At 44.6% G+C, this 27,988-nt stretch overlaps 1 protein-coding gene and 1 long non-coding RNA gene across 13 annotated transcripts; both read right to left on the bottom strand.

Annotated features, from left to right (window-relative positions):
• Positions 1–11: 11 nt before the first annotated feature.
• Positions 12–27,136, bottom strand: TPM3 (tropomyosin 3; the record flags this gene model as incomplete). 12 transcript variants are annotated; one of them, XM_082435991.1, is made up of 10 exons in its annotated part: positions 26,920–27,136; positions 26,192–26,317; positions 15,185–15,318; positions 13,397–13,514; positions 13,207–13,277; positions 11,862–11,937; positions 11,006–11,068; positions 10,757–10,826; positions 9,717–9,795; positions 947–1,309 (listed from the first exon to the last, which is right to left on the bottom strand). In XM_082435991.1, the coding sequence occupies exons 1-10, from the start codon at positions 27,031–27,033 to the stop codon at positions 1,306–1,308; spliced, it is 855 nt and encodes a 284-aa protein (XP_082292117.1). In that variant the 5' UTR covers positions 27,034–27,136. The 12 variants fall into 12 exon arrangements, with proteins under 12 accessions (XP_082292120.1, XP_082292119.1, XP_082292114.1 ...); XM_082435992.1 differs by lacking the exons at positions 947–1,309; positions 11,862–11,937 and adding exons at positions 8,778–8,973; positions 12,489–12,564; XM_082435987.1 differs by lacking the exon at positions 947–1,309 and adding an exon at positions 8,778–8,973 and having other exon boundaries at positions 26,920–27,135.
• LOC309648224 lies at positions 15,569–21,079 on the bottom strand. Its single transcript, XR_014256539.1, has 2 exons — positions 20,203–21,079; positions 15,569–17,482 (listed from the first exon to the last, which is right to left on the bottom strand). It is a non-coding gene; the product is annotated as an uncharacterized lncRNA (long non-coding RNA).
• Positions 27,137–27,988: the final 852 nt, after the last annotated feature.

The following is a 27,988-nucleotide window of genomic DNA, read 5'->3' as shown; positions in this document are numbered from 1 at the left end:
GCAAGCACCTCTGAGGGTTGGAGGGACTGGTTCTTTATTTCAAAAAGACATTTATCAATGTTCAGTATCAAAACAGTTACACTATTGTTTTTTCTTTCTCCCAATCGGCCCCCAAAGAGACCACACCAAAGGGGAGTACATTTTAAGCCAATTAAGCTGTAGGATGCACACCTAACTGACCTCACTGAAACCTCACCAAAAAGAGGGGATTGGGTAGGGAAAGAAACTTTAAAAGATCAGCACACTGCCAGCCCAGACTGTAGAGAGCTCTCACAGCCAGATGGGGTGACCAGTGTGCCCCAACCCCAAAGAAGCAAAGTTTCAAAATAATATAAAATTTAAAAACAATTTTGTACATAAGCTATTCAAGATTTCTCCAGCACTAACTGATACAATGCACAATGAGATGGCACTTTTAGAGACAGCAGCTTCAGACCCAGAAAAGGGTGATGAGATGAGTTTCATATGGCTAAATCAGTGGTAAAACATAATTTTCTTTCCTTTCTTTCAAGGAGGCGGGAGAGCAAATAAGTGGTCGCCTCAAAATAAGGGGCACACGATCCATTCTGTGAGCGGCTGGGAACAGGGTAGAGCTGGGACAAGGATTTGGTCTCAGAGGTCTCACCATCTTGATTTCATATGGTCGCTTTTTTTTTTTTTGGCTAACTCCTTCTGGAATCACCTTTCTGGTTTGGCGGGTACTTTTTACAGAGCAATAAGGTTTCCCAAAATGGAGTCCTTCTCTGGGCTGTTTGGCTCTCAGTAAGGCATGCCCATACCTTTTCCCCTCCTCTACGGAGAGGGCAATATGCATTAAGCTGAAAAGTTACCTTCCAAAAGTGAGAAAGGGATTAGACTGCTGCTTCAAAACTATGGAATTATCTGGAATGTTTTACAAATGGCTGCTACATCAACAACAACAGAAAAGATAATTACAAAATGTGTCCATCACAACATGCTTTTAAAGACACTTAGCATTGTGCTCACATTCCCTTAAACGTTGTTCCCAAAGGTGCTCAGCCTCTAGCCCAAATGGACTCTCTGGGGAGAGGCAGAGACAGTTTGGCGAAAAGGACACAGGGGTGGGGGTGGGAGAGGTGGCGAAAGGAGAAAGCAGCCTTCCAGTTAAAGATCAGCCCTCAGTTTAAAGGTCAGCTTCGGGCAGGCTGGCCTCAGCGGAGTCGGGGTCAGAGGGAGGAGCAGCGGCAGGATGGGACTGGGGTGCTCTACATCTCATTCAGGTCAAGCAGAGTCTGGTCCAGCATCCTTTGTGTACAGAGGTGCTCCTCTTTGGTGCATTTCAGTTTATCTAATGGGGGTAAAGGAGAGACGTTATAAAAACTAGAAGTAAATTTCAAGGTCTACCCACTCTGAGAATTGCTCCTGTTGCAGAGAAACTGCAGACTAATAAAGCAGCTGCCTTCTCAGCCACAGAAGTGAGCCATTGCATCACTCGGTTTTGCAGGGCCTCAGGCTTGCCTACTGAAGTTACAGGTGTTGCTGTACTTCTGGGGGAGGGAGCTGGGGACCTTATCAGTCATTTCCTCTCCTCCCCACACCCAACCAAGGCTTTCAGCTTTCAGTCACTGAAGGAGGTGGCCTTAAACACCAGCCATCCACTCTTCTAGTCTCTGCCCACAGGACAACACCTACTCGGAATAGTTCGCTGGAGTTTGACACATTGAGAACAAGGATGGGCATATTTCTACCAGTAGAAACAGCAGAACCTCAACTTGAAAAGAGTACAGGAGGATCCTCATGCACTACAGGCTTTCCTCAACAAGTAGAGAGGAAAGGAATAATTAGTGGGATAAATAAAAGAACCCCCATAGCTAAGTCAGAGAATCCCGAAAGAGAACAAAGTCAAGAATACTACAAAACATATCCTTGTAAGCAAAATCTTAACTGAGATTTTTGCAGAGCTATTCTTCAGAACTAGCCTGTGACATAGTTACTTACAATTAAACATAATACCAGGAGAAAGCAGCAAGAGGAAAAATGTCAGGAAGAAAACCGGCAGCTGAACATCACGGAGAATCAAAGCTTCCCAGCAAGTAAACCACTCACTGCTCTAGGGAGGTGGGGAAAATACTCTTCAACTCAGAGAAGGGGATGGCAACGCAGACCTATTCATATCCCACACCCCTTTCTTTCCCTTCCCTTTTTTCTACCCGGTCAGAAGGGCCCATCCCTGGGCCTGCAGACGAAGCAGTTACAACATCTTGTCAAGTCAGTCCTTTTATTGTTAGAAAACATCCATGCAAGGGAACATATCCTACAGTCAGTGCACAAGTGAAAGAGCAGCAAGTAAGGGTGGAAAACAGAAAACTCTCCCAGGTTTTCTCACTGTCTCTCAGGTCCCTCCCTTCATCACCCACAATCTCTTGAAACGGGACAGAAAGGCAGTATTAATCTTAACTGTTCCCACTTTACAGTGCAGTTAGGAAGTCGACACTATTCTAACTGTCCCAACTAAAAAGCAATTTGCTTAGGGCAAAATAATAACTTTTAAAAGACAATCAGCTTTTTGCTGGGGTCCAGGTCAGTGGTGTGAGCCGTAAGCTCGGTTTAATGGGCATCAGTGAGCCCTGCCCATCAGTCACACAGATCATGCAGCGTTAGCTTCAGCTCATTAGAAAGCAGGCGGTTTCGCTCAAGTTGGCTGTAGAGACGCTCTGCAACAGCAATGGAGAGGAGAGAAAACAAGAGAAGGAGAGGAAAAAGAGGAGGAGAAAGAGAAAAAGGGAAGGTTAGTAGAGTACCAGAAGTAAATTTTGAGACTTTCAACTACCTGGCATACATAACATGCATCTGTAAGGCAGGATGGATGCGAGGAGGATTAGGTCAGTTGGTGGAAAGACCAACAGAGGAATAAAATAAAAAATGCAGACTGACAAGTTGAAAGAATGACATTTTGAGGGAGAAGAGTATCTCCTTCACCGTATTTATTCCCTGGGTTGAGAAACTGAGACAAGTGAAACACGGCAAAGGAAGGAATACACCTGGCTTATAAGAAATACATTTATAATAATCAGGGTCTGTAAGGAACCAGAGTGAATGGTTGAACATTTTTCTGTAAAAGCATTCAGTACAGCATTATGAATGGGAGACTGGGATAAATATCCCTACACTCACTCAATCCTGTACTTTCTACTGCTTCTTGTTGTAGGTGTTGGGTGACAAGCCCATCATAGTGGCACAGCAAATCAAAACCCAACTTCACCTTTTCTAAAAGAACCCCAAACCTGTCCGAGCCAACAGTGTGTCCAGCCAGCCCCAGGTAAGGTGAATTACTGGTACAAGCCAATCAAGACTATCCTGTTATACTCCAAAACCAAATAAAAATTATGTTTGGTTATCAAAAAAAAAAAAGACTATCCTGGTTCTCCAGCCTCATTGGCAGCTTGGGGGGATCATGTGATCCAGTTTGGGCCAATGAGATGTAGGGGGTAGTCTGTCCGGGGCTTCTGGAAAAACTTTAGCTTTCTTTCTTGCCTTGAACATGATGGATGTGATGACTAGAGTTGCAAATTTCAACCTTAAAAGAAAGGGCCGTGAGAATCACGGAAATCCCAACTATATCAGGCCACAGTTGCTCAAATCAAGACTTTTTATTATGAGAGAAAAATAAATCCCATATTTATTTAAGCTGCTATTAAGATGTTTCTTATAACCAAAAGCATTCCTGATACAAGTAATTAAGCGCTCAAGTCCCCTGGCTTTATATGGATTTTCTACTTGGAGCACATCTTAAAGAGGTGTAGAGTGGTGATCGTTTTGCAATGCATAGAAATATCAAATCACTATGTTGTGCGCCAGGAACTAACATAGTGTTGTAGGTCAATTATACTTCAACAAACAAAGCCATAGAAAAGAGATCAGAGTTGTGGTTACCAGAGGTGGGGAGTGGGAGGAGGAGGAATTAGATGAAGGTAGTCAAAAGGTATAAACTTCCAGTTATAAGATACAGAAGTACTAGGGATGAAATGTACAACATAATATAATTAATACTGCTGTATGTTATACATGAAAGGTGTTAGGAAAGTCATCCTAAGAGTTCTCATCACAAGAAAAAAAATTTTTTTTAATAAATAAAAAAGAGGGGGTAGAGAGAATCCAAATCCATGTGACCAACACAGACGTAATGGCAACTGGGGATGGATCTTCCTGGTCTACTCCTAATGTCAGCCTCTGGTGTTCATAAACAAGTTTCTTTCTATGTTTTACAGTCTGTTTCAAAATGGTCTCAGGACCTCAATATGAAAAAGACTTTTCTGCCTTGCCTCTGTGGGCTGACTGCGGGCATTGCTCAGGTACCTTGCCTTCTGGGCTGAGGTTTTCCCAGTTCTACCTGGAAGCTGGGGGCCAGTATGTTCCCAATAATACTTGTCACTCTGTGTACCCAGTCAAAACAGAAAGCATACATGTACAACAAGATCCTGGGCGGAATAACCAAAAAACAAGAGTCGTATTAAGGGGCAGAATTGGAGGCAATTTTTTAAATTGTACTTCCCACTAAACCAGTATCTCAGTAGGAGGAATACTGCCCCTCCCCTCCGCTAGAGGGGAATTTAGAAATGTGTATTTGTCACAATAACTGGAGGGCCCTACAGATATTTATTGGGCAGGGGACAGCAATAAGTAGGATTGTTCTGTATATCCCAGAATTATCCTGGCTTAAAGGACTAAAGTTCATCATTGAGAAGCACTGTACTAGTCTATACTAGTCCATGAGGCCTGGGATTCAACCTGTCTTATTCACTGGGGCAACTCTGACAAATAGCAGGGGTTCAAATTATGTTGAACTCTCATTTCTTGAACTTTCTGGTGTTATATTACATATAAAGACCATATGCAACCTGACTGATCCGTAGCACCTATATCCAAGTTAGGCAGTGTGACTCCCACTTCCTCCCTGGGAAAGAAGGGTGTTATTAGGATCATATCCCCAAAAGCAGCCGGTTCAATGAGGGTTTTGTTCCACTTAGGGAAGAAATAAAGAGACAGAGAAGAAGTGGGAGCATTTTATTGCCTAATTAAATCCCAGAACTTATAGTTCCTTAAGAATTGCAGAAGGTCAAAAAGATAAATGTGGTTGTTCTCTCACCTTGAACTTAGTAATCAGTAAGGTTTCTAACTCTGTTATTTCTAGTAACTAAAAATTCAGGACCAGACACTAGTTCATTAAAGTTCTTGGTTCCCTGATAAGAGCAAATAAAACAAACAAAAAAACAAGCCAGAGAATCCCCATTTGGTCTGATTTTCCTTTCAAGGAATAATCCCATGGATGCTACACATCCTTCACTGGTCTGAATCAGGTCAATTTCATTCTGTAACAGGAAAAGGAAAAGGGATGGGGGTGCTTGGAGTAAAGGGAACTCTATCAGTTTTAAAGCCTCAAAGTTCAAGGAATGAGGTAGAAAAAACAGATTTTGCTCTTTTTTGTTTTTTTAAAACTCCCCCCTCAAAAAAAAAAAAACAAAAAAAACTCCCCCCTCATGTTAAGTCTAAGGAGTATTCAATATGTGAATGGAAGAAACTGGGTGTGACTAAGACAAGGTTGCCTAACATAACAGGTCAGTTCCACCCATCAGGTAACTTGGGGTCCAGTCACATTTTGTTTTATTCCTCATCCCAACAACGGTAATGAGGAAGGGAAGAATGGACTCCAACACAACAGCCTGTGGTTCTTTCTTAGAAATTAAGATGAGAAAAAGTTAAGAGATGAAGCACTTTGCTCTGAGATTACCAATGATGCTTCACCCCATTCCCATAGCTAGTCCTGGCTCAAGTAACATAGGATGGTTTCTATAAGGATACAAAGCATTAAACAAAAGAGTGAATTTATCATGGTACAGTATTTCAAATTTCACTCTGCTACCCTGGCTTCTTGGTCTCTATCCTTGCTCACATCAGTCATGCCATGGGGAAAGACAGGAGCTACCAAAGTATAACACCTCATTTTTCTTCTAATCTCTCTCTACTCTCTCTTCTTTCCTTTGTAAGAAGCCTTTCTCTGTACCAAAGTCAACTCCTTCTGCCTACATACTAAAACATCTAGAACTGTACTATCCAATGAATGCAGCAGCCACTAGCCACATGTGGCTAATTAAATTTAGATGAACTAAGAGTAAATAAAATGAGAATTTAGCTTCTGGGTCACACTAGCCACACTGAGTGTTCAACAACACGTGTGGCTAGTGGCTACTATACTGGAAATCACTGCCAAAAGTTCTATTGGACTTTGTATAGACTATACTTCATGCCTTTATTTTCTTTCCCACCAATTCACTCTTCTCTTCCTTGAAATATGGCTCCTCTCTTTGTCCTTAATGTCCAGTATATACCCTCAGATTAATAAAACATCAGCAACAATGTCCTATTTTCAGTTATCTTCCTTCTCTACCTGAAGTTGAGAATCACTGGAAATCACCCAGCCTTGAAGTTTTTAAAGTATCAAAGTTACTCGTTCTCCTTCTATCCCTCCAACCAATTCCACTTGGCTTCGTCCTCTACACAGATTTTCCTCTGCCTATTTTTTTCTTTTTACATTTGTAATTGTCTTTTAGGGTTCAAATTTACTTCCATGGCCTAAACTGCCTGCCAACCTCATGGATTCCCAAATCTCATATCAATTTCTCCCCTTCAAGTCTTAGGATTTTGTTTTCATCTTGGATACCTGCCAGTTTTTCAGACTTATATTCTTCTCTACTTTCCCGTGCCTCCCCAAACCAAGACCACATGACCTCTCTACACCTTTAATACTACCATTTTCCTAGGCTCCAAGCCAGTCATCCTTGACACTTCCTTCTTGCATTTAGTGACCAGGCCCTTCACAATGCCCAGGTTCAGCACCATCCCCTACTACCACTACTCTAGTTCATATTATTATCTCTGGGAAACTGCAATAACCTAACCCAGTATTTCCTAAAGTGTGCTACAGTCACTGCTAGTGATATGTGAGAAGACTGCAGACAGTATACATTTGTGAACTTAAAAAAAATTTATTAGCTGTATTATTTTAATGTGCATTAGAAAAAAACACTAGCACACGTCAAAACTTTTGATTTCAAATTAGAATTGTGTAGCGTAAGAACAAATCTGAAAACAAGTAAATTAAAAAAATAATGTAGGCTAGGCTGCATGTGAATATGTTTGCCATCAAAAGTGGTATGCAAATGAATGAAATTTGGGAATCATCGTCTTAATGGATCACTTTGATAATCTGCTCCCCTTCTAACATATTCGTAGCTGCCAAATTAACTCTTCTTATATGCTACTCAGAACATATCCTTGTTCAAAATCTCCAGTGGCACCCCCATTACCTACAAAATAAAATTAAAACTCCCCAGCCTGATACAGCACATACCTGTTCCTTACTCTAACTAAATGGTTATAGCTCTGGTGTCCTTCCCAACTCTAAGCCTTTATTCTTTTGCTTCTCTTTAATGAAGATACTCAATATCCACTTTCCTTCAACCAGACTCTGGTTGTCAAAAATCCAATCTTTTGGAATCCAATAAAAACGAAGAGGAAAGCTTTAACATGTTTATTAAGTACCTTTTATGTGCCTCCTATCATGAGACTTTCCTAATCATCCCCACTGCAATCAACCTCTTCCCCGCCTCTGAACTCCCACAAAACTTTATTATTTGGGGCACATATCACACATCATCTTTAGTTTTATACATATGTTCTCTCTCCTACTGGATTTTGAGCAACCTGAGAGTAGGGATGATGCCTCCGTCTTTGGTTATTTCTGTCCCCACCTTAATACCCTGTGCCTAAATTAATAATAACTTAACCTGTACCTTAATCACAAAGGCTGTGTGGCAAAAAGAAATGGTACAGACAGAAAGAAACCTGAATTTGATGAGACCTAAAGTTTTAAACTAGGGAAAACCTCTCTACCTGGCTGTATCTGTTTAAAAGAAAGGCAAGTTTTAAATATATACTCCACTGAGAAACTGAAATACTAAGCGAACAATACTTAGGTGTTTAGATAAGTACAACCGATGACTGCACTACCCAGATTAAACCATCTCTGCTATGTAAATTAGCGTAGGAATTTCCGAAAGGTTGATACTTAATTCTACAACATAAACTAGGAACAATCTTACTAGACGCAATTAACCATATTTATGCATGTAATAAATTACTACCTTGTGTGTAATATTTGAAATATGCATGATTGTTTTTATTTTTCCAGTAACAATCATTTATCACTTGTCTTCTATCCCGGTAGCACATACTAGCAGGCAAATGGTAGTGAGCCTCAAGTATGTAAGAAAGATTTAAAGAAAACATAAAACTGCTGGAAATTCTACCTATTACGTATTTTCTGTGACTTGGGATAATATTAGTCAATTTTAGTGGTAACATATTTGGGTTCATCGGGTATTCCGAGGATGCACCAGTTGAACCACTGGTAAAACGGTAGAGAATATATATTGGGAGGTACTTCTGTGGTCTCTCAAAGGAGGAGAACCTAAAGAGAAGACAAACATTCCGGACGGGATGATTTAAGAACCTGGAAGTAAAGGACTTAGATGATCTTATTCAGCTTGAGTAACTTCTCCTAGTCCACCACTCTGATAGATTCAGATCAGTTGAATTTAAATGTCAAGAAAAAATAGACACACACAAAAGTGGCTTTGATTATATAAGTCAGAGGAGGGAGAGCCTACAATAGCTGCTCCCCACATCACACCCCCAAGGATCCTTTTTAGGGACAGCAGCAGCTTTGTCAATGACACAAATGCAGGGTGGCATGAGGCTTCCGGCAGCTTAACATTTTAATTTGGGGTGAGGGGTGGAAGAGAATACATAAGTTGCTTTGTGGTCCCCCCGCCCATCCTAATGCCTTGGGGGTCAGCCAGGCTGACCCAAATGGAATCCAGAGCGAGAGTGGGGCGTTGGGTTCCCCGAGGAAAGGGGGCAGATCCAGAACAGAGCAGAAACGGTGATAATTATCTGTGTGAAAAAGTAAGGAGACTCTAGGTGAGAAGGACTAGCATCAATCTAGACAGCAATCTGGGAGAAAGGAAGAGGTGAAAAAGGAAGAGGTGGCAGTAGGAATGATAAAAGAGAGCCAGACACTACAACCTGAGTTATTTGGCTTCTTTTCAGGGTTAGTGGGAAAAAGGCAGATTAGCATCAAGGATCAGGGATCCACAGCAAACAGATGAAGTCCCCAACAACTCTTTTTGGTGCTTTTTACTACCTGGCTTGCTCTGGGACTCAGCTTGATTTTTAGGTGAATTTGGTATTTCCAATCATGGGTGTTTCCCCTAAACTTTAATATCAGGGCATCATATACACCCATGAAGTCTGAGTTTTGTTGTAAGATGCTAGGGCCCAAGTCACTGGCTCTCTGGGCCCTAGTTCCTTAAATTTATATGATGACCTGATTCTATCTTCATCAGTAGCCCTTCTGAGACTAAATTTGAGAAACAGATAGAAAAATCCTGGTGTCATAATGAAGGGACTATGAATAAAAAATACAAAAATTACTCGTAGATCAGGGTGCTACCACTGATCCAGTATTAAATGCCTCCCCAGCTTTTGCCAACAAGTAACCAGCACCAGTGTTTTAAAGATAAGAGTGGAGATTCTAGTTTTCAGAAGACAAAACCAGAGCACACTATGCACAGCCTACACCCCCACCCACCCACAAGCCAAGGTCCCAGCCCCACTCTGCTGTCAGAGATAGTTACATAGAGGTCATGTCATTGAGGGCGTGGTCCAGCTCCTCGCTAATGGCCTTGTACTTCAGTTTCTGGGCATAGAGCTCATCTGGACAGGCACAGGAACCACAGGGAGGAACGAGGGGACAGAGTAAAAGGTATCAGAAGCAGATGAAGAGAGGGAATCATTAGAAATTAGGGAAAGTGTGACCATGGGTCTAATTCCACAGTCAGGAGAACATCTATCCTGGTTGCCATGACTAGCCATTTTCAGATCCACTGTCCCCAGGACGAACGGGACTTCTTGACGCCTCTAATCAACTGCAGTAAAGGTTGAGAACCTGGGCATAGTCATGACTAGAAATTCCAATTACCAAAGGCACTCAAGAGGATACCATTCCCACCCAGTTAACCCAATTCTTAGCAGTGATAATGCTGAATTTAACAAACATAGAAAAAGGAGAAAATACACATTAATATTCAGACACTTCTTCTTTACCTACCCATCGTGACCAATATTGTTGGCCCCTTTGCTCTACAGGTTGCCTCCGCAAAACTCTCCCAAAGAATATCCTGCTACCCAGAGTGTACCAAAGGAGCATATCTCAGAGTTCTCAGAGCAAAGTACAAACTTTCCCTTGTTAGGGTAGATGCAGTTGCCAAATTATGGGGGCAGGAAGTATTTAGAAAGCCCCTGGCATCGGTCAGCTCTGAGAAGTGGTCATTCCACTGCTGCATCTCTTGGTGAGGTCCCCCACAACTTGAGTGGTGAACAAGATTGCCAAAAGTAGCCATGGGGTGACATGGAGGTACATGCTATTACCAGTCTCCTCCAAGGGAAGGATGCAAATTCCAGAATATTAGGTAAAGTCTTATTACAGGAAGAGTAAGTATAAAAATCCACTTTCAGGATTTGACCCACTTCACCTAGCTGTGGCACAGGGCAGGGCATAGGATGCATGCCAAGTCATTACCAACTCCCTTTGGTGTACAGGGGAAGAGGCTAACGGTCAAAGGGCAAGGTCATCCTCTAGATTTCTTTATTTTAATCCCTCACCCAGGCTCCATACCTTCCAAATCATCAATTGTCTTTTCCAGCTTGGCTACCGATCTCTCAGCAAACTCAGCACGGGTCTCTGCCTGGGGGAAATATGAAATCAGTCAGAATCAAGAGATGAGTAAGACAGAGAAGGATCTCTTCTTCTTCCACCTTCTACTTCTATACCTTTCAGAACCAAAGCCAGCTAGTGTAAGTCTACATTAATGCCTTACATGCCTCTAAATGTTTTGGGTCCTTCCTTATAATCCCCTCAGCTCACCTCCTTGAGTTTATCAGTAAGAATCTTTATCTCTTCCTCATATTTGTCTTCTTTTTGAGAGTACTGTAAGAGAAGTAGAATAAACATTTCAGAATAGAAATTACTCACACAGACAATACCCCCCTCCTGACATTTACTTTTACACTGAACATCCTCTTGGATTTAATGTGCTGAACGATCCATGAGAAAGAGCAAGGCCGTTTTGGGACAACAGTCCTTAAAATCCATGAATTAATGTCCTTAGAGCCATGATACCCTCAGAATCCTCCGGGACCTTTATTTATTTAAAAAATTTTTTTAATTTTTGGCCAAGTGGCATACAGGATCTTAGTTACCCGACCAGGGATCAAACCTGTGCCCCCGGAATAAGGAGCACGGAGTCTTAACCACCAGGCCACCACGGAAGTCCCCAGGACCTTTATTTTTAAAATGGACCTAAGCTTTGATCTTATTCAGATCAACCCAGGAAGGTATTCTTCCTGCCTCCAGGTTAATGAGTAGGTGTGGTGACACCTTGAGGCCACATGGTTGAAAAGAGTCCCACAAGAAGATAAAGACAAGTCATCTGTCTTGATTGCTCATTAGGTCTCAGATCTGATACTATTTGTTGCCCCCTTCTGTCAGCATAGCAGTATCAGCCAGAGGAGAACATGACCCCAGTCACCTGAGACCAAGAAGTTATTTTAACTACAGCAATCAATGTGCACAGGAATTAGCATTAAACCCAGAATCTGGAGAGAGAGTAGGTGGATACTTCTCACTGGATTATATAAGGAATGGGTTTCTCCAGTCTTTCATCAAGGGCAGGGCTGGGCCCAGGCCCCAAAGCCTGTCACTTTTACAAACCAGCCCCTACCTTCTCCGCCTGAGCCTCAAGAGACTTGAGGTTGTTGGTGACATTCTTCAGCTCCTCCTCCAGCTCAGAACACTTACTGTGAATATTTTAAATACCGCAGGAGAGGAAAAGGGGAAGAAGAGAATAAAAAAAAGGAGAGAGACACACAGACATGAATTGTACCTATATGTAGAGAGAGTTGGAAGGCACACTGGGGAAAAGAGAAGTTCCCAGGTAATCTGAGCAAGCATCAACCCTCCTCCCTCTACCATAGAACATGTCAGGAGCTGGACCCTCCTGGGCTGGGACTCAGAATGTTTGGATACTAATAAAGAAAACACTTGTCAGAAATCACTACCAGGAACAAATCATAACTGCTACCTGGGGTGGAGGTGGGAACGGATGCCCAACCCAAATAGTCCCCCAAATCACCCAAGGGAAGGTGAGACCCTGTGGAAAGGCAGTGAAGCAATTAGGAAAGAAGAGATGAAAGATGCCAAGTAAGTGGAGAGGAATGGAGCATTCCATGAAGAGATGAAAAAGCACTCAACAAATCAACCAGTGGAGGGGAGGCAGCTGCAAAACAAAACAAAACAAAACAAAACCACACCATACATATAACCTCTCTGTGGGTTCAATGGTTAGTACCTTTTCTTCAGCAGCACTCAGACACTTCAGGTTCTGGTCCATCAGTCTGATCTGCTCATCCATCTCTCGGCAACGGCTGTTAGTGATAGTCACAGGGATCGCACAAGCCAGGTTGTGGGGAGGGAGAAAGGTCAAAAAGGAACACAGCAAGGAAACAAGCAGCAAAATGGAAAAAAAAAATAAAAAATCAAAAAATGGGAAGAAAACATCACCATGGTCATGATATGTCACATCTAGGAGAGGGGAATGCAAGGGAAGCACAAATAAATATGCATCAGCACGGACTTTGTTAAACAAGGCCCAGAAGGTGCCAACAGGGGAGCAGGTCATGTCTGCCTTTGCCCTAAAGTTCCCCAGAAGCTTGGCAAAGTGGTAAAAACAGAGGCAGATCTTAAGTTGGCACAGCCACTCCAATGCCTCAAGGAGAAGCAGAACCCAGTTGGAAGGACCCAGTAGGGCCTGCCGGTTAACAGTTCACCATTTTTTTAGGTTTCATTTTCCTCTCAATGAAGAACAAGTGACCTCATTTGTCACTTGTCACTAGTTAAGAGAGTAAGAAAGCCCAAGGCCATTCTTAGGGCTAAAAAAAAAAAAAAAAGCATTCTAGATGACTCCCACTCTCTAGGTCCTGTTTAACAAGGTTGAAGGAATGCTAGTTTATTCACATTAGTGCCCAAGCCAAAGGGGAAGGAACAGAATGGTATGGCAAGATACTCACGACTCTGCCAGCTCAGCTCGCTCCTCTGTGCGTTCCAAGTCTCCCTCAATAATCACCAACTTACGAGCCACCTACGGGACAAGACGCAGGTACAGCTCAGTGAAGCAAAGAAGGAGCCATTTCCCTCTCATGATTCTTTTCAGAAGCCCAATATCGCTGAAGAGAGAGGGACAAGCTAAAAGCGTCTTACCTCTTCATACTTCCTATCTGCCTCTTCTGCAATGTGCTTAGCTTCTTTGAGTTGGATTTCCTGGAGTTCCATTTTTTCTTCATCTTTTAAGGCTCGGTTTTCAATAACCTTCATACCTCTGCCAGAAACAATACGGACAAATGTGGCACTGACAGCCTGGGGAGCCTGTCATCAACTCAACTCCAAGGGACCCAGAATTGCACCTTTTAAAGCCCATTCCTCTCTGCTTGCCACTCAAAAAGAATTTCCATAGCACCCTCCCACCTTAGTTTAATTATTTTGTTTAAAACTTTCTTATAAAAATAATACTTATTAAAAAACTAAATATTTAAGTGTATAGTCTAAAAGCATAAAGCCTCCCTAACTCTAGTCCTGCTCATCAGAAGTAATCTCTTAATTCATAATCCTTCCAGAAATGTTTTATATGCCCAAAATCTCATCTCCATTTCCCCACACCCCAAAGGAATCATACTTCACTGCTCTGCAACTGGTTTTCCTCAATTTCTATAATTTGGACACTACTCTGTAATAGTACACACATAGCTGTCTTACTTATTTTCACAGCTGCACTGCGTTAATGTACTCCCAACAGGGTATTTTTAATTCTGAACGTCTTAGTTTGATCCCATCCAAGTCATCACACACCTTTGTTCTCGTTTAACTCACACGTGACAAGGAGCCAACTGGCTATTTTCGACAAAAATGAGTTGGTTCAAGGACTGTGGTTCTCAACCCTGGGCACATATTAAAATTATTGGAGGAGGGAATTCCCTGGTGGCCTAGTGGTTAGAATTCCAGGCTTTCACTGCCGGGGCCTGGGTTCAATTCCCGGTTGGGGAACTGAGATCCCGCTAGCCTCTCAGTGCGGCCCAAAAAAAACAAAAAATTATTGGAGGAGCTTTAAAAACATCAATGCCCAGATCTCTTTTGCAATGGATTCTAACAGATCTGGGATAGGACCCAGGCATTCTGAGATATATATATATATAAAATAAATTTATTTATTTATGGCTGCATTGGGTCTTCGTTGTTGCACGAGGGCTTTCTCTAGTTGCGGTGCGCGGGCTTCTCATGGCGGTGGCTTCTCTTGTTGCGGAGCACGGGCTCTAGGCACACGGACTTCAGTAGTTGTGGCATGCGGGCTCAGCAGTTGTGGCTCGCGGCCTCTAGAGCGCAGGCTTAATAGTTGTGGTGCACAGGCTTAGTTGCTCCACGGCATGTGGGATCTTCCCAGACCAGGGCTCAAACCTGTGTCCCTTGCATTGGCAGGCAGATTCTTAACCACTGTGCCACCAGGGAAGTCCTTGATATATTTTTTAAACTCCCCAAAGATCCCCACCACACACTCCCATGATTCTAACAGTGCAGCCAGGGTTGAGAGCTTATTAAAACACTGATTGCTGGGCTCCACCTCAAGAGTCTCTGATTCGTAGATGAGGGGTAGGGGCTGCTGAGGATTTGAGTTTCTACCAAGTTCCCAGGTGCTGCTGGTCTGGAACCTCACTTTGAGAACTGCTATGGGTGGGTGCCGTCTAAGTGGAGGCCATCCTGGTGACCCCATTTAAGGATCATTAGGTCCATTTATAGAGAAACACCAATTATAAAAGGGTCACAGGTCCAGGTAACCCCTACTCTGTCGGTCTTCATATGGAGAGAATATGCAGAAGGAAAGAAGATCCCATAAAGATAGGTTACAGTTTTAAAAAACAGGTTTATAAGAAACCTGTTTGATCAGAGCCATTATGAACTTCTTTTGAAATCCACACTTCATCAGGCCCCTCTACACACCTCTCACTCTCATCAGCAGCTTTCTCAGCTTCCTCCAGCTTTTGCAGGGCAGTGGCCAGGCGCTCTTGAGCGCGGTCCAGCTCCTCTTCAACCAGCTGGATCCTACGGTTCAAGGAGGCCACCTCAGCCTCAGCCTGTGTGTAAATGAAAGAATGGGAAAAGGAAGCAGAGGCATGGTGAAAAGAAACTGAACTAATTATGACCCTAAGATTGGGGTTGACTACCACCATGAGGAAGCCAGAGCCTTGCAGGGTAGAACGTGTCTTAACTCAGATGCACATAAGACCTAGCAGACATGATTTTATATTCTATAATATTACATGTATTTTCCTCCCTTTCCCATCAATGAATTCCCATTCGTTCCACAGGAAAAGTGTTTTTAAAACTCAGCTCCTTGCCCAGCCCAGTGTCAGTTACTACCAGTTCAAATTCCTGAACACGCCAGTGTCAGAAAAGGTAGCCAGTAAAGGGGTCCTTCTGCCTGAGCTCTGGCTTAAAGGTGTATCTCACTCTGCAGCAGCTTTCTCATAAGTGTCACATAAAGTGGAAAAATAAGAAAGGTTTCTTAAAGAGGGAATCTTGGATTATCTATTAATTTGTTGCTTAACTCAAGTTGTTAACCCTCTGATCACCTTACCCTAACACCAGGAGGAGATTAGCCAAAAGAATAATGTTTTCCAGAAGAACCTTCCAGAACAGAAAAAGCAAAAGGATGGAATATTGGGATACCTACCTCCCACCCTTTCAACTTGCCCCCTCCTCCCACCTTTTAAAAGTTGGCTACAAGGAGCTTCTTCTGGCTAAAATTATCTGCTCTGACGGCATTACCAAAAAAAACTGGGGGCAGAAAAGAATGTTTCCTTCATGCCCACCACCACCCCTCCAAATTTCTGAATTGTGACTCCTTTCTATTCCTCAAGTCATCCCTTTAGCCTAACCCTCCAGTACGGCATATGACAATCCTCTCCCTGGCCTCCACCCCACAATAAGGCACAGGCTAGAGTCCAAGTAATCCCATGCCTCCTCCTTGGCAATGGAATAAGAAACAAGGAAAGAAGAAGGCAGCTGCATGTGTATGAATTCTACTGGTAGAAAATCCTCCCTCCTCTGACTGCCTTTCCCCTCCCCACACCTTTACTGGTGGCAAGTACACTGACCGCCACAACCGCACAAGAATTTAATCTGCCCTGCACGCTCCCCAGGTTCCGATGCTTATCCAAGTGCTTGGTAAACACGATCTCTCTTCTACAGCCCAGATTGTGCCTGAATTCTATTACCCTGATTTCCTCCTGGCAGTCAGGGGTGGGGGTAGCTAGAGAAATAATCTGGGCCACCAGCCCCTATGGGAAGGGATATAGCCCAAAACACTCCTGTTAAGAATCAGGTAATTTGGCACAAAAATTTCCAAATACAAACATGGGAGATTCAAGGCACTGCAGGAGCTGGGGCTATATAACCACTGACCTACAGGAAAAGAAAATCAAGACATCTATATAAGCTGAAATTACTAAAAAACCATTTGTGTCTCTATTCAAAATATCACAAAGACGAGTATTCTCCGGTCCTGTCTCAGGAAACCAGATGCGCCCTAGGACAACACACATTTCGCCTCACAAGCTCAAAAAGGCTGACAGGTCAAGATTATGAGAACGAGTCTGCTTATCAGCCAAGAACTATGAAACACTGCCAGTACAATGATTTATCCCACCCCGCTCCCTTCAGATGCCTAGAACTGAAAAAAAAAAAAAAAAAAAAAAAAAGAACAACATCGAACCCAGATTTGAAGGAAGCTCATGAAATCTAAGTCCCCACCCAGCTCACCAGAAGTTACCCAAATGAAGTAAAGATAACAGGCTATGGGGGCGGGGGTGTACAGTTTCCATGACAACAAGCTGGCTCGGGCAGTTTCTCCCACAAATCAGCATTTACAATAGAATTCTTCGCAAGGCTGAAAAGGGAGGAGGAGAAAACACATCTTGATGCCCTAACTAGAGCATGCGCACATTGAACAAGCCTGTACCAAAAACAGAACCCAGGATGGGAGTCCCAGCAAAAGCTTTGGAGACCTGGGTGGGGAGGGAAGGGAGGAGGGCAGTCACTGTTCTCTTTTTTCTCCTCCCACAGAGGATCAGTTCTCTTTACAATGAAACAAAAGCTTGCAAAATCAAGATCTGTTTAATGTTTAAAGGAACAAGGGAAGACACCTACCTGACTTTTCCTTCCAGCCAGAACCTATGCACAATGCCTATCCCTTTCAGGTCAATCAAGTGGTACCAAGAGATTGAGTGGGACTAACTTCTGCAGATGAGAATGGGAAACATGGCCCTGGGAAACATTAACTTTATATGCTCTTCTGTCATCCTAGGTTTAGCATGCCTAGATGTGGTTTTGATCTTTCAGCCTGCCCACCTCTTCCCAGCTTGGAGGTACACTGTGAGGTCCTTCCTTCAGGTAATAATAGGATTCTCCATTACCCAAGAAGCAAAAATCCCAAGGCTGGAGAGGGGAACACAGCAGCGATTCAGTCACATCAGAAGATGGCTGACAACAGCTTCAGCTATGAAATGAGTTTGGTTTAAATGCTACCATCCTCCACACTGAAGAGATTCCCCAAGCGCGCTATACCCGTCAAGGCAAGAAACGGACAGGGGACTGGTGTTCAGAGGCAGATCAGGGCCAAGGACAGAAGGGGATTAGCCTAAATCTGGCATTCTGCCACTCTGGGGTTTCTCTTTATAGACAAAAGCCACAGATGAAATTCAAAGGAAAAGAGTAATGGAAAAGTTAGGATTGAGCCCTGTGAGTAATGGACTGCCCCAGTTCACTGTGTTCACAAATATATCTACCCAGGGAGATACTGTGTCCTTGGGGACTTTAAATTTCATCAAGGGGCAGGCAAGTTGGAAGGAAGGGAGCAGAGTTATCTGTCCCAGAGTAAACAAAGGTGGAGTCTAAGCGGAGGCACTCAGAGCAAAGGGCTATTTGCCTCTCCCCTATGAGTATGTGCTCTAGTATGAAGGTAAGAGAAAGGTAATCAGCGGGAAAGCAAACCTAAACCAAAGAAAGGTGATAAAGCCAGTTGCTTACTCCACCAGACCCTACGAACAGAAGAGAGCCACACAACAGTCAGACATTCTAACCACGGCCACCCACCCCCTGCAGACTAGGAATTTGGGAATAAGGCCACAATCGAAACTGCTAGTCAAAGCCCACTCACTCCCTCAGTAGTATTCCTAAATTGTTTAGACCAGAAAAAAAAAGAGACAGAGAAATACCCGCGGAAGTTAGGAGACAGGTATTAACAACAAATAAGGTGAACTGTACACTTAAAAACGGTTAAAATGGTAAATACTTACCATTGTGTATTTCTACCACCACAACACATACACACACACACACACACACACACACACAGAAGGAAAAACACTGCATTTAAATATTATGTTGCAGTCTGTTTCAGTTTCGCAAAAAGTGCAAAGGAGATTCAAAATCAAAAGTGGATTTGACAAGGTGCTACATTATAAAAGGTCAATCTCCAGGCCAAGAGCAGAAAAGATAGATGGATTCCAGAACAACTCAGTCTCTGCTCTGGACTCATCCAGCTTCCCAACAAGGGTTGGATGTTCACACAAAGCAACCAGAAAAGGAATTAAGTGACAATCCCACTAACAGCATGCGATACCATCAGGGAGTGCAGAGCTTCCAGCTCCAGGAGGGAGGAGCCTGCAAAACCCACATTCCAGAATGCCCTAAGAGGATAACAGGCAGTTCAAGCACCACTCCCCTCCCTTCCCACAGGTGTCTCCTCAGGAGGAATTCAAAGTTCACTAGAGCAGAAAGTCAAAAGATTAGGCTCCCTCAAGCTAGGGAGTAGAAGATACTGGTTTCATAAATCTTTAACCCTACTTCCCCATCTGAGGGCTTTCTCACTAGATCTCACTCAGCTCAATAAGCAAATTTGGCAGGCTCTGAGGGAGAAGCTTAAGAAACATCTGAAGCTGCTCTCTCTGCTGCCTATTACCCTAGAGTCACCAAGGGTGGGGAAAAAAGGAGTTAAATTTTCCTGCAAGGAAAATTACCAAATCCTGGGGGGAGTGGGTGACGATCCTAGGGGGAAAACAAAATCCTGGGGGCTGTTGCTGGGGGGACGACATCATCTACCCCAGAACTATTCCTAGCATGCCCCTACTTTGAGCCTGATTCTGGAGCTCAACACATGGTTAGTTCCTTCAAGCCATACCTGTCTTCCCCTTTAAGGGGATCTGGTCTCCAGAACAAAGGAGATCAGAAACTGTCACTAGTCGTAAGGAGTCACCCAGCCAGTCCATCTCACTTGAATTTATAATTAGAAGTTACGGGCGTAATGAATGGAAGAAAAATCCGCTGAGAAATGGGTGACTGAGAAAGACAAGCTCCCAGTATTTCCATGCCCAGTTATAAAAAGAAATGACTATTCTAACAATCTTTAAGTATTAACCTGGAGGGCAGCTGTTTTCCCCCTTTTCCCCCAAAACATTAATTCTCAGCCACTCCATGAAGGAGCAGCCAGAAAGGTGGGGGGGGGGGGGGAGTACTTACCAAGGGAAAGAACAACAAGGAATACCATAAACCACAAGAGTTCTTTCACTAAGTCTTCAAATTTTAACAACAGTTACTTTCCTCTCCAGCCTCAAGATCCTCCAAAACCAAAGCCTCAACTCAGGAGATCAGCTCCACCCACTGGACTGCACCCAAGACCTTGGAAAACCTTATGGCTTACTAAAACTAGTCCACCACTTCTAAACAGAAAGCAGTTTCAGGAATCACCATTCAATCCATTAACATTTTAAGTTCCAACTTTCAGTTGAACAAATATTTATTGAACTTAAAAAAAAAAAAGACACGGTAATGGGTAATTGGGAAAGTACCAGAGTAACATCACTTCGGAACTCATTATTTTGTCTCCATCAACCATACTGCCTAGGCCAACCAGAAACCTTGACAGAAATCGGCACTCCATCAGATTCTCTACCACATACACTCGCTTATCAGCTCTGCTTGGAAGAAGTGTTCTTAACCGGTTCAACTTGCACTCTTCACACTTCAGCAATAAACGCCTGAATCTGGCAGAAGTTCCTGCCTTCCAGGTTATCATGGTTAAGTTCTGTTGGTTCCTACATTTGCACTAACAGAGAGAGTGAAGTACCATCTCCTCCCCTCCTGCTTCACTACGACAGAGAGAGTGGGTTTAGCAGTTGCAAGGGCTCCCCTTAAGAGGAAAGGGCCCCAGGACGGAGGATGGGAGGCGGTGCTGTGGCCTCAACCTCCTCCAGGGAGGGCACCGCGCTTCCTCTCAGCCGACTGCTGCCTCATTTCCTGAGCAGGAGGAGGGAGCGGAAAAGCTGCCAGCAGGCCACGCCGGGGGCTTTCCGGCGGTTCCCACCCCCCACTCCCCACCCTTTCACACTAAGTTCGGCTCTGCCCCCACCCAGACCAGAGACGCATCCACCTACTCTCACCCCTTGGGCCAGAAACCTCAAACGAGAGCACAATCCCCGCCCCCCGCCACGGGGAAGTGGGGGAGGGAGAGGCCGCTGAGCCCCTCCCCTGACCGCGCCCGACTCAGAGGGACTGAATGAATGAGCAGGGAGAAAAGAGGAGGAGGAGGAAGAAAACCACCCCCCCAGTCCCGGTGAAGCTCAATTCCTTCAAAGGTCAAGCCTGCTCGCTCGAGCACCCAGTTCCCCCCTCACCCGCTCGAGGTCCAAATGAAGCTAAGCCCCACCCATCCTCCGGGCTCCAACTTCATCTTCGAGTATGCTGGCCCTCTAAGGACCGTGCTCCACCGCAAAAATGGAACCCACTTCTGTCCCATCTTCTCCAGCGCCTGCCCCTCCCTCACGCGCCTCGCCCTCTCCGTACCTGTTCCCGGGCCCGCCTTTCTCCCTCCACTTCCCGCTGGAGGCGCTCGGCCCTCTCCTCTGCATCATCGGCCTGCTGCTGCAGAACCTGGATCTTGCGCTTCACCGCCTCGATGGTGGTGATTCCAGCCATGGTCCCCACCCAGCCCCTGCTTGCCTTTGGGTTCCTGCCTCCTCCGCTCGGCGTTGCAGCCGCTTCTCACCCCTACTTCCGCCTGCTCCGCCCTGAAATACCGGAACTCACCCACCCGCCCGGATGTGACGCCACCACTGCCGCGCCCTCCCACCGCAGGCAGGCGGGAAGGCCGTCCACTGGAGGGAGACCCGCGGCTGGGAGCGAGGGGCGGGACCTCTTTGTGGCCCTAGGCGACCGCTCCCAGCCTTTCCCTCGGGCCAGTAAAGGGGGGCGGGGTTGGGAAGAGGGAGGGCTACCATGGTAACCGGAAGGCGCGTCGTGGTCAAGCCTCTCCAGTCGCTGGGCAGGCTGCCCGCAATGGTTGCCCCGTGCGGCCTTTACACCCGCCGTTGACCCGTCACTCCCTCAGTGCTGGTCCGACACCACCTACCCGCTAGGGCACCCTGTGTCCTCTCCACAACATAAACACCCTACAAGCCTCTACTTCCACCCACCCCACAAATGCTCCAAACCCAGGTACTAAGAAAAGCCTAGACTTTCTGGGTCTCATCTTCAAAAGACGATGACCTCTCCAGCCTCCTTTTAAAGTCTGCTCAGGTAGGTTCTCTCCCATCTCCTGAAAATCAATGAAAGGAATTAATGGGGGATGAAGAGATGGGCAGGTTGACAAAGTTCTCAATCTATTTGGCATAAGTTATGAACATAAGTGTTCTATTTAGAGTACTGGTCTTTTCCCCTGTTACTTTTGAGAGTCAATATGCGCCAGTGATTTGCCAGCCTCTCCAAACCTTGAATGATTCAGGACTTGGTAATTAATCATCGCTTACAATTCCTTTTGTAGGTGAGGAAGATATCTTATGCCTCCATTTTGTCAGAAGGAATCCTCTATTACAGACTACTGTTATCAGATCCTTTGTGCAACAGCATGATATGAGCACCTGAAAAACTATAGTACTGTGGAACTCAGCCTCCATTCTATGTTATAACTCACCAATTTCACACCGCTCTGCTTCCAGGTACCCCAAGGAGCTATTATGAGTTAGAAACTGCCCCTACAGGCATTGCCATGCAGGATTTTTAGAAGCACAGTAGTACTGGGCCTTGGAGATTTTACTGTTCCCTCTTATTTCGTTGTGTTCCTGCCACCTTCTCAGTAAGTAATAGTAATAAGTCTCTCCTGTGATGCAGCTCTCTTCTCCTCTGGAGAATGAGGGTGTAGAAGAGGATTTTAAATTAAGAATCCTAATCCGCAAAAAGATTGATAGGTAAGTCAGGTGCTGCACTCAATGCCAGGTTCTGAAGACACTCCCACCAGAGGGTGTGTCTTCAACTATCTCCATTTAGAAATACTGAGCATTGAGACTATTCAGAGGAAACAGAAACAACGCAAACAGTAAGTAATTTGCTTGATAGAGTTACCTGTACACTCTGATTACCCCACCCCACCCCAGGAATTGGAAAGAAAAAGCAGGGTTTGAAGCCTCAGTAAACTGCCCTGATGGCCTAAGAAGTTTTACAACTCTCTTTGGAGAAATCTGATGAGAGGGACTATGGGAACAAAAATGAGACTTTGTCATCTGGGTGCTGATCAGCAGGGGGCAGTATTGCACGCGCGCGCGCGCACACACACACACACACACACACACACACACACACACACACACTGCGTGTCCCCGCGCCCCCCCGCCGCTTTGCCCTACTGAAGAATCAGAAGACCTCATCTTAAACAAACCAAAGGAGTGGTGAGAGCACCACTGCATTCCTGAGGCTGGTAGATTTGAACAGATAATCTTCTCTTGATCCCGAGAAACAGGTGGATTGACTCCTAATGACCTTTAAAAGCATGATGGATGGGCAGCAAGGGGCCCAGTGCTACTGTCTTCCTGGTAACCAACGATACAACAATATATCAACAGGTGTATATGTCTGTCCTGTCCCTCTTCTCCCCATCCCTTTCACCTCCTGTCCTTAAAAAAGGGTGTTATGACTCTCATGTCCAAACTATTGCACTCTTCTTCCCCCTTATTTTACCTTCAACAGCTTCTGATTTCAGATTAAAGGAACCCTAGACATGGTTGCACAACAGTGTGAATGTTCTTACTGCCACTGACTTGTATACTTAAAAATGGTACATTTTATGTTATGTATATTTTTTCCACAATTAAAAAACAAACCAATAGGACCTTGGATGAACTCAGGGAGGAAATAAGTTTAGTCTGATCTTGCCACACCCTCACCCTTTCTTTGTTCAAGGAGTCCTGGCAAATCCTACACTTTCCAAAAAGGCTTCTCAGATAACCAGAACTCCCTGCGTAAACATGCAGTTATTGACTCCCTCCTCCTTCTCTTCCCCTTATATCTACATCAAAGTAATATGTCCTGTTTACTTGTTTATTAATCTCAAGGGCAAAAGCTGAGCTGTGAACTCCCTTTGTATTAGACAGAGCAGCCTCCCCTCAAAGATGCATATATTATGTTGCTGCTGACTCTGACCCTTGCTTTCTACTTTTAACCTGTTGCCTCCTCCTTATTCAGCACTTTTCCCAATTCCTATAAACACCTCACTTTCCTTCTTTGAGCCCTTGAGGCAGGAGTCAGCAAACTTTTTCTGTAAAGGGCCAGACAGTAAATATTTCTGATTTTGTGGGCCATAGGGTGTGGCTACCACTCCCTTGTAGGGAGAAAGCCAGTAGGCGATATGTAAATGAATGGGCATGGCAATGTTCCAATAAAACTTTGTACAAAACCAGGCTGTGGCAGGATTTACTCCACAGGTGGTAGTTTGCTGACCTCAGCTTTGAGAAAAGAAACCTTTTTTCCTGGGGCTTCCCTGGTGGCGCAGTGGTTAAGAGTCCGCCTGCCAATGCAGGGGACACGGGTTCGAGCCCTGGTCCAGGAAGATCCCGCATGCCGTGGAGCAACTAAGCCCGTGCGCCACAACTACTGAGCCTGCGCTCTAGAGCCCACGAGCCACAACTACTGAAGCCCGCGCCTAGAGCCCATGCTCTGCAACAAGAGAAGCCACTCAATGAGAGGCCAGCGCACCACAACGAAGAGTAGCCCCTGCTTCCCGCAACTAGAGTAGAGCCCCCGCGCAGCAACAAAGACCCAACACAGCCAAAAATTTAAAAAATTAAAAAAAAAAAAACCTTTCTTCCTGTTTCCATCTTAACCTGGGACTAACAGATGTTTGCCTCTTGCCTACAACCTTCCCCTCCTATTTCTTGTTCTCCTACATATCTCTGAGGGTACTTAATGACTGCTGGGAAAGCTAACAAGGGGGAGAGAAGTTGAATGAGTTTTTTTACTCATACTTTACGTATTTAAATGGTTTTGGTGGATTCCTATATAAATATGAGAAGTTTCTTTCAAATGAATATACTTAGTAGACCCTGTCTAGGTGGGGGCTGACGTGTGTGTATGTGTCTGCGTGTATGTGTAAGGACAGATAGAATTCATCCCCAGCAAATTCCTTTATCTTCCCAATGATATGGGCATATTGTTTAGAGCCTTTACGTCATTCTTTTGCCCCCAAGATCTCAGGTTAGGCTTGTTGGCTCTTTTCATTGTTCCTGGAAACACCTCCCCAAGCCCACATACTAGCTGTTTCAGCCTAAGGACTTTCTCAGAGAGTTGTTACTCAACATGTCACAAAATTGTTATCAACCTGACATTATGTCAGTTTGTGAAAACTTACTCCCATGCCCGTTTATTAGAACCAGAGAAATCTATCCATCTATACCTAGAACCTAGGTTAGGCAACTCCAGCAGGCCATCAAGCATTTGCCCACAGTCCTGGGATTAACCTGTGTTGTTCACAGTTTTGCAAGAAGGAAGAATTAATTAATAGTTTGCAGTGGCCTAAACTTCTGGAAACTATGAACATGTATAATGTATATGATATGCTTTGTGTCTCTGACCTCTGGCATGATATATTCAGCAACCCTCACCACTTCCCCAGGCCCCTGAAAGTGGCAGAAAGCCAAAGAGGAGATCAGAAACCTAATAGCAAAGCGTTCGAATGTGAGGATCCGAAAACATTTCTGAACGGCCTACTCTGTCTCTAGCTGTTTTCCAAATCCAAGTGGAATTTTAAAAAACACATGTTCCTATTAACTCAGTGCTGAGAATTGACTGTATTTCCATCAATACTGGGACATTCTTTTGTTGCTGTTAAGATTCCTATGTTACTTTTCTTACAAAAATCTTTTCTGTGTAGTCTCTCATTTATCTTTGTGGTTAACTTCAGGACCGAAGATGCAGGAAAGTGGGTGATTATGAGATAACATGAAGTGGAAAAGAGAATTTGTTTCATTTTCAAATGGGAAAATTCAGCTCTAGAGAAGCTGAGTAATTTAGTCAAGGTCACAGAATAAGGTCTGGTGGTGACAACTTTACCCCCTGAGTCCTTATTTCTATTATAGTATATCATTCTAAGATTCTCTCTGCTGCCCTATAAGCAATGTTTTCTATGGCATCTCTGTGACATAAGGGTAAATGCCCACATTGGCCAAGATAAATAAACCCATATAGGGCCAGGGTCAGTGTGACCTCCTTTGTCCCATTGTGAAATCTGAGCTGGCTTTGCTGGGCAGTTGAGAGATGAGAGTTTCCCTATTAATACACATATCTACATGCCAATCCTTGGACGCAAAAGCTAAGAATGTGGCATGGGGGAGGAGGTGGGAAAAGTGATAGCAGTCTGGACTTGGAGTCCCCTCCCTTTGTCCAGGTCCTGGGAAAGATAATTAAATTCCTGGATTGGGGGTAAGAAGGTGAGACTTCTACGTGTCTTTAAGAAAGAAAGTATATGCCATTACAAGGGTATGCCACCATGTGGCAAAAATGTATGTGGGTATCAATGTCTATGTTCTCTGAATCCACAAGTATGTATATGTCCAAGTGTTTAGTTATTAACATGAAGATCTATGTGTGTAGATTAAACCCGTCCCCCCATTTCTCTATACTCACATCAGCTGCTTTCTTCTCTGCCAGCTCCAGCTTCTCCTGGGCATCCTTCAAAGCTTCAGAATACTTGTCCAGCTCATCCTCTGTCCCTTTCAGCTTCTTCTGCATGGCTGCCAGCTCATCTTCCAGCTATAGAAGCCCCAAGAATCACACACAAGACATATATACACAACAGTGCAGTCTCAGACCCTAGGCTCTTGAGCCCTGACAGACCCCTGAGCTCAGCCTCTATGTTATCATCCTCAGTGAGACACACTTTCTCCCTAGTCAGTTTCAGCCAACTGCCCCAGGAATTATGCTATGCCCTTCGCCTGTGACCTTGTAATCTCTGACCCTAAGATGACCAAGCCATGCTGGGTTTTCATTAAGACACTTACTTAGGATGTAGATGTCCGTGACTCCATTTAAGGGAAAAGAGATGCTACATGCCAAGCTCCCACTTTTTCCTCTAGAAATCAGGGTTTTTTCTAAAACATGATCCACTCCCACTTAAATCCAGCAGACACACTGTGGCTCAGAAGGGGCCATCGATTTTCCCAAGGTCACACAGGCAGTCTGAGGTAAATACCCTAGATGTCCCCTACCCATCCAGTGAGGCTGGGGAAGAAGAGGAGTCCCTCCCACCCAAAGGATGAGCTGGCACCAGTGGTCACTGCCTTTCCCATGAAAACTCTCTTCCATCTCACAGTCTTGTTCACCAGCAGGTGAGAGAGACCAAGGCCAAGGCCTACCTGTTTACTTCTTTCTTCTGCCTGCTTCTGCTCGGCTTCAGCTTGCTCTGCCCGATCCAGAGCATTCTCCTTGTCCAGCTTCAGCATCTGCATCTTTTTCTTGATGGCCTCCATCGTGAACAGTGGCTGTTGGGGAGCTCACCTGTGAACACTGGAGGACTGGAGACTAGGGTAAGAAAGAAGGGGCTGCTGGCTGAGTGACTAGTTCCCCAGACTTGAGCCTTTATTTCTGCCCATGGCTCCACCTCTTGTTCCTAATATGGTCTTTCCAGCTCCCTCCACCCCATCATTGTTCTCAGGGGAACACAGGGTGAGACACTTTGATGGACTGACATCACCAGCAAAGAAAAATTAGGGAACAGCTGAGGCTGATTTTAGACAATGGAAAGTGGGGGGAGGGGAAAGGTTCTCCCTGACCCTGAAACTTTCCACTCACTCTGGGCAGCTCTATGGGTGTTTTAAAAGAGAAGGGAGGGGGAGGGGGAGGACACTGAAATAGAGAAGGGTACTTTGGCAATTCTAGAATGGTAGTTTTCACCCAGAGGCTCCTAGTTGCCCTTTAGCTTCCCCCTTACTCTCACCCAGACTGTGCTGGATGCTAATCAAATTCCACTGGTTGAGTTTTACCTTTTGATTCCTGGTATTCAGGGAGCTTGAGCAACAGTGAAGAGGGGAGGCCACTCATGATCCTTGACAATTCCCCCAGATCCCCAGATCAAATTACTGTGCTATTTTGAGAGTCTCTAATTGGCAGGGAGACATCATTCCTCCCCCTTAAGAGCCACAGGGATGGAGTAAGAGGGTAAGGTTGGGATCTAGAAGGCCATCCCAGAGCTTCAAGCGGGTGGGGCCGGGGGAGAAAAGAGGGGGATGGTCACAGTAATCCAGATAGGGTAATGTCCTCCATTTCTCCATTTCCCCAGCGTGGTCTTTAAATAGAACTTTTATAGCAACACAGACCAAGGTCTGTGTTGCTCTCTACTCTTCTCCTCACCCTCTGCTCCCTTCTTAACTCCCCCCACTCATCATCATAATCATCATCATTACCCACTCTATTCCCCTTGGCTTA

The sequence above is a fragment of the Balaenoptera physalus genome (genome assembly GCF_965194825.1).
Source record: "Balaenoptera physalus genome assembly, chromosome: 1".
NCBI classification, from domain to species: Eukaryota; Metazoa; Chordata; class Mammalia; order Artiodactyla; family Balaenopteridae; genus Balaenoptera; species Balaenoptera physalus.
This window is presented reverse-complemented; position numbering and strand designations above follow the sequence as displayed.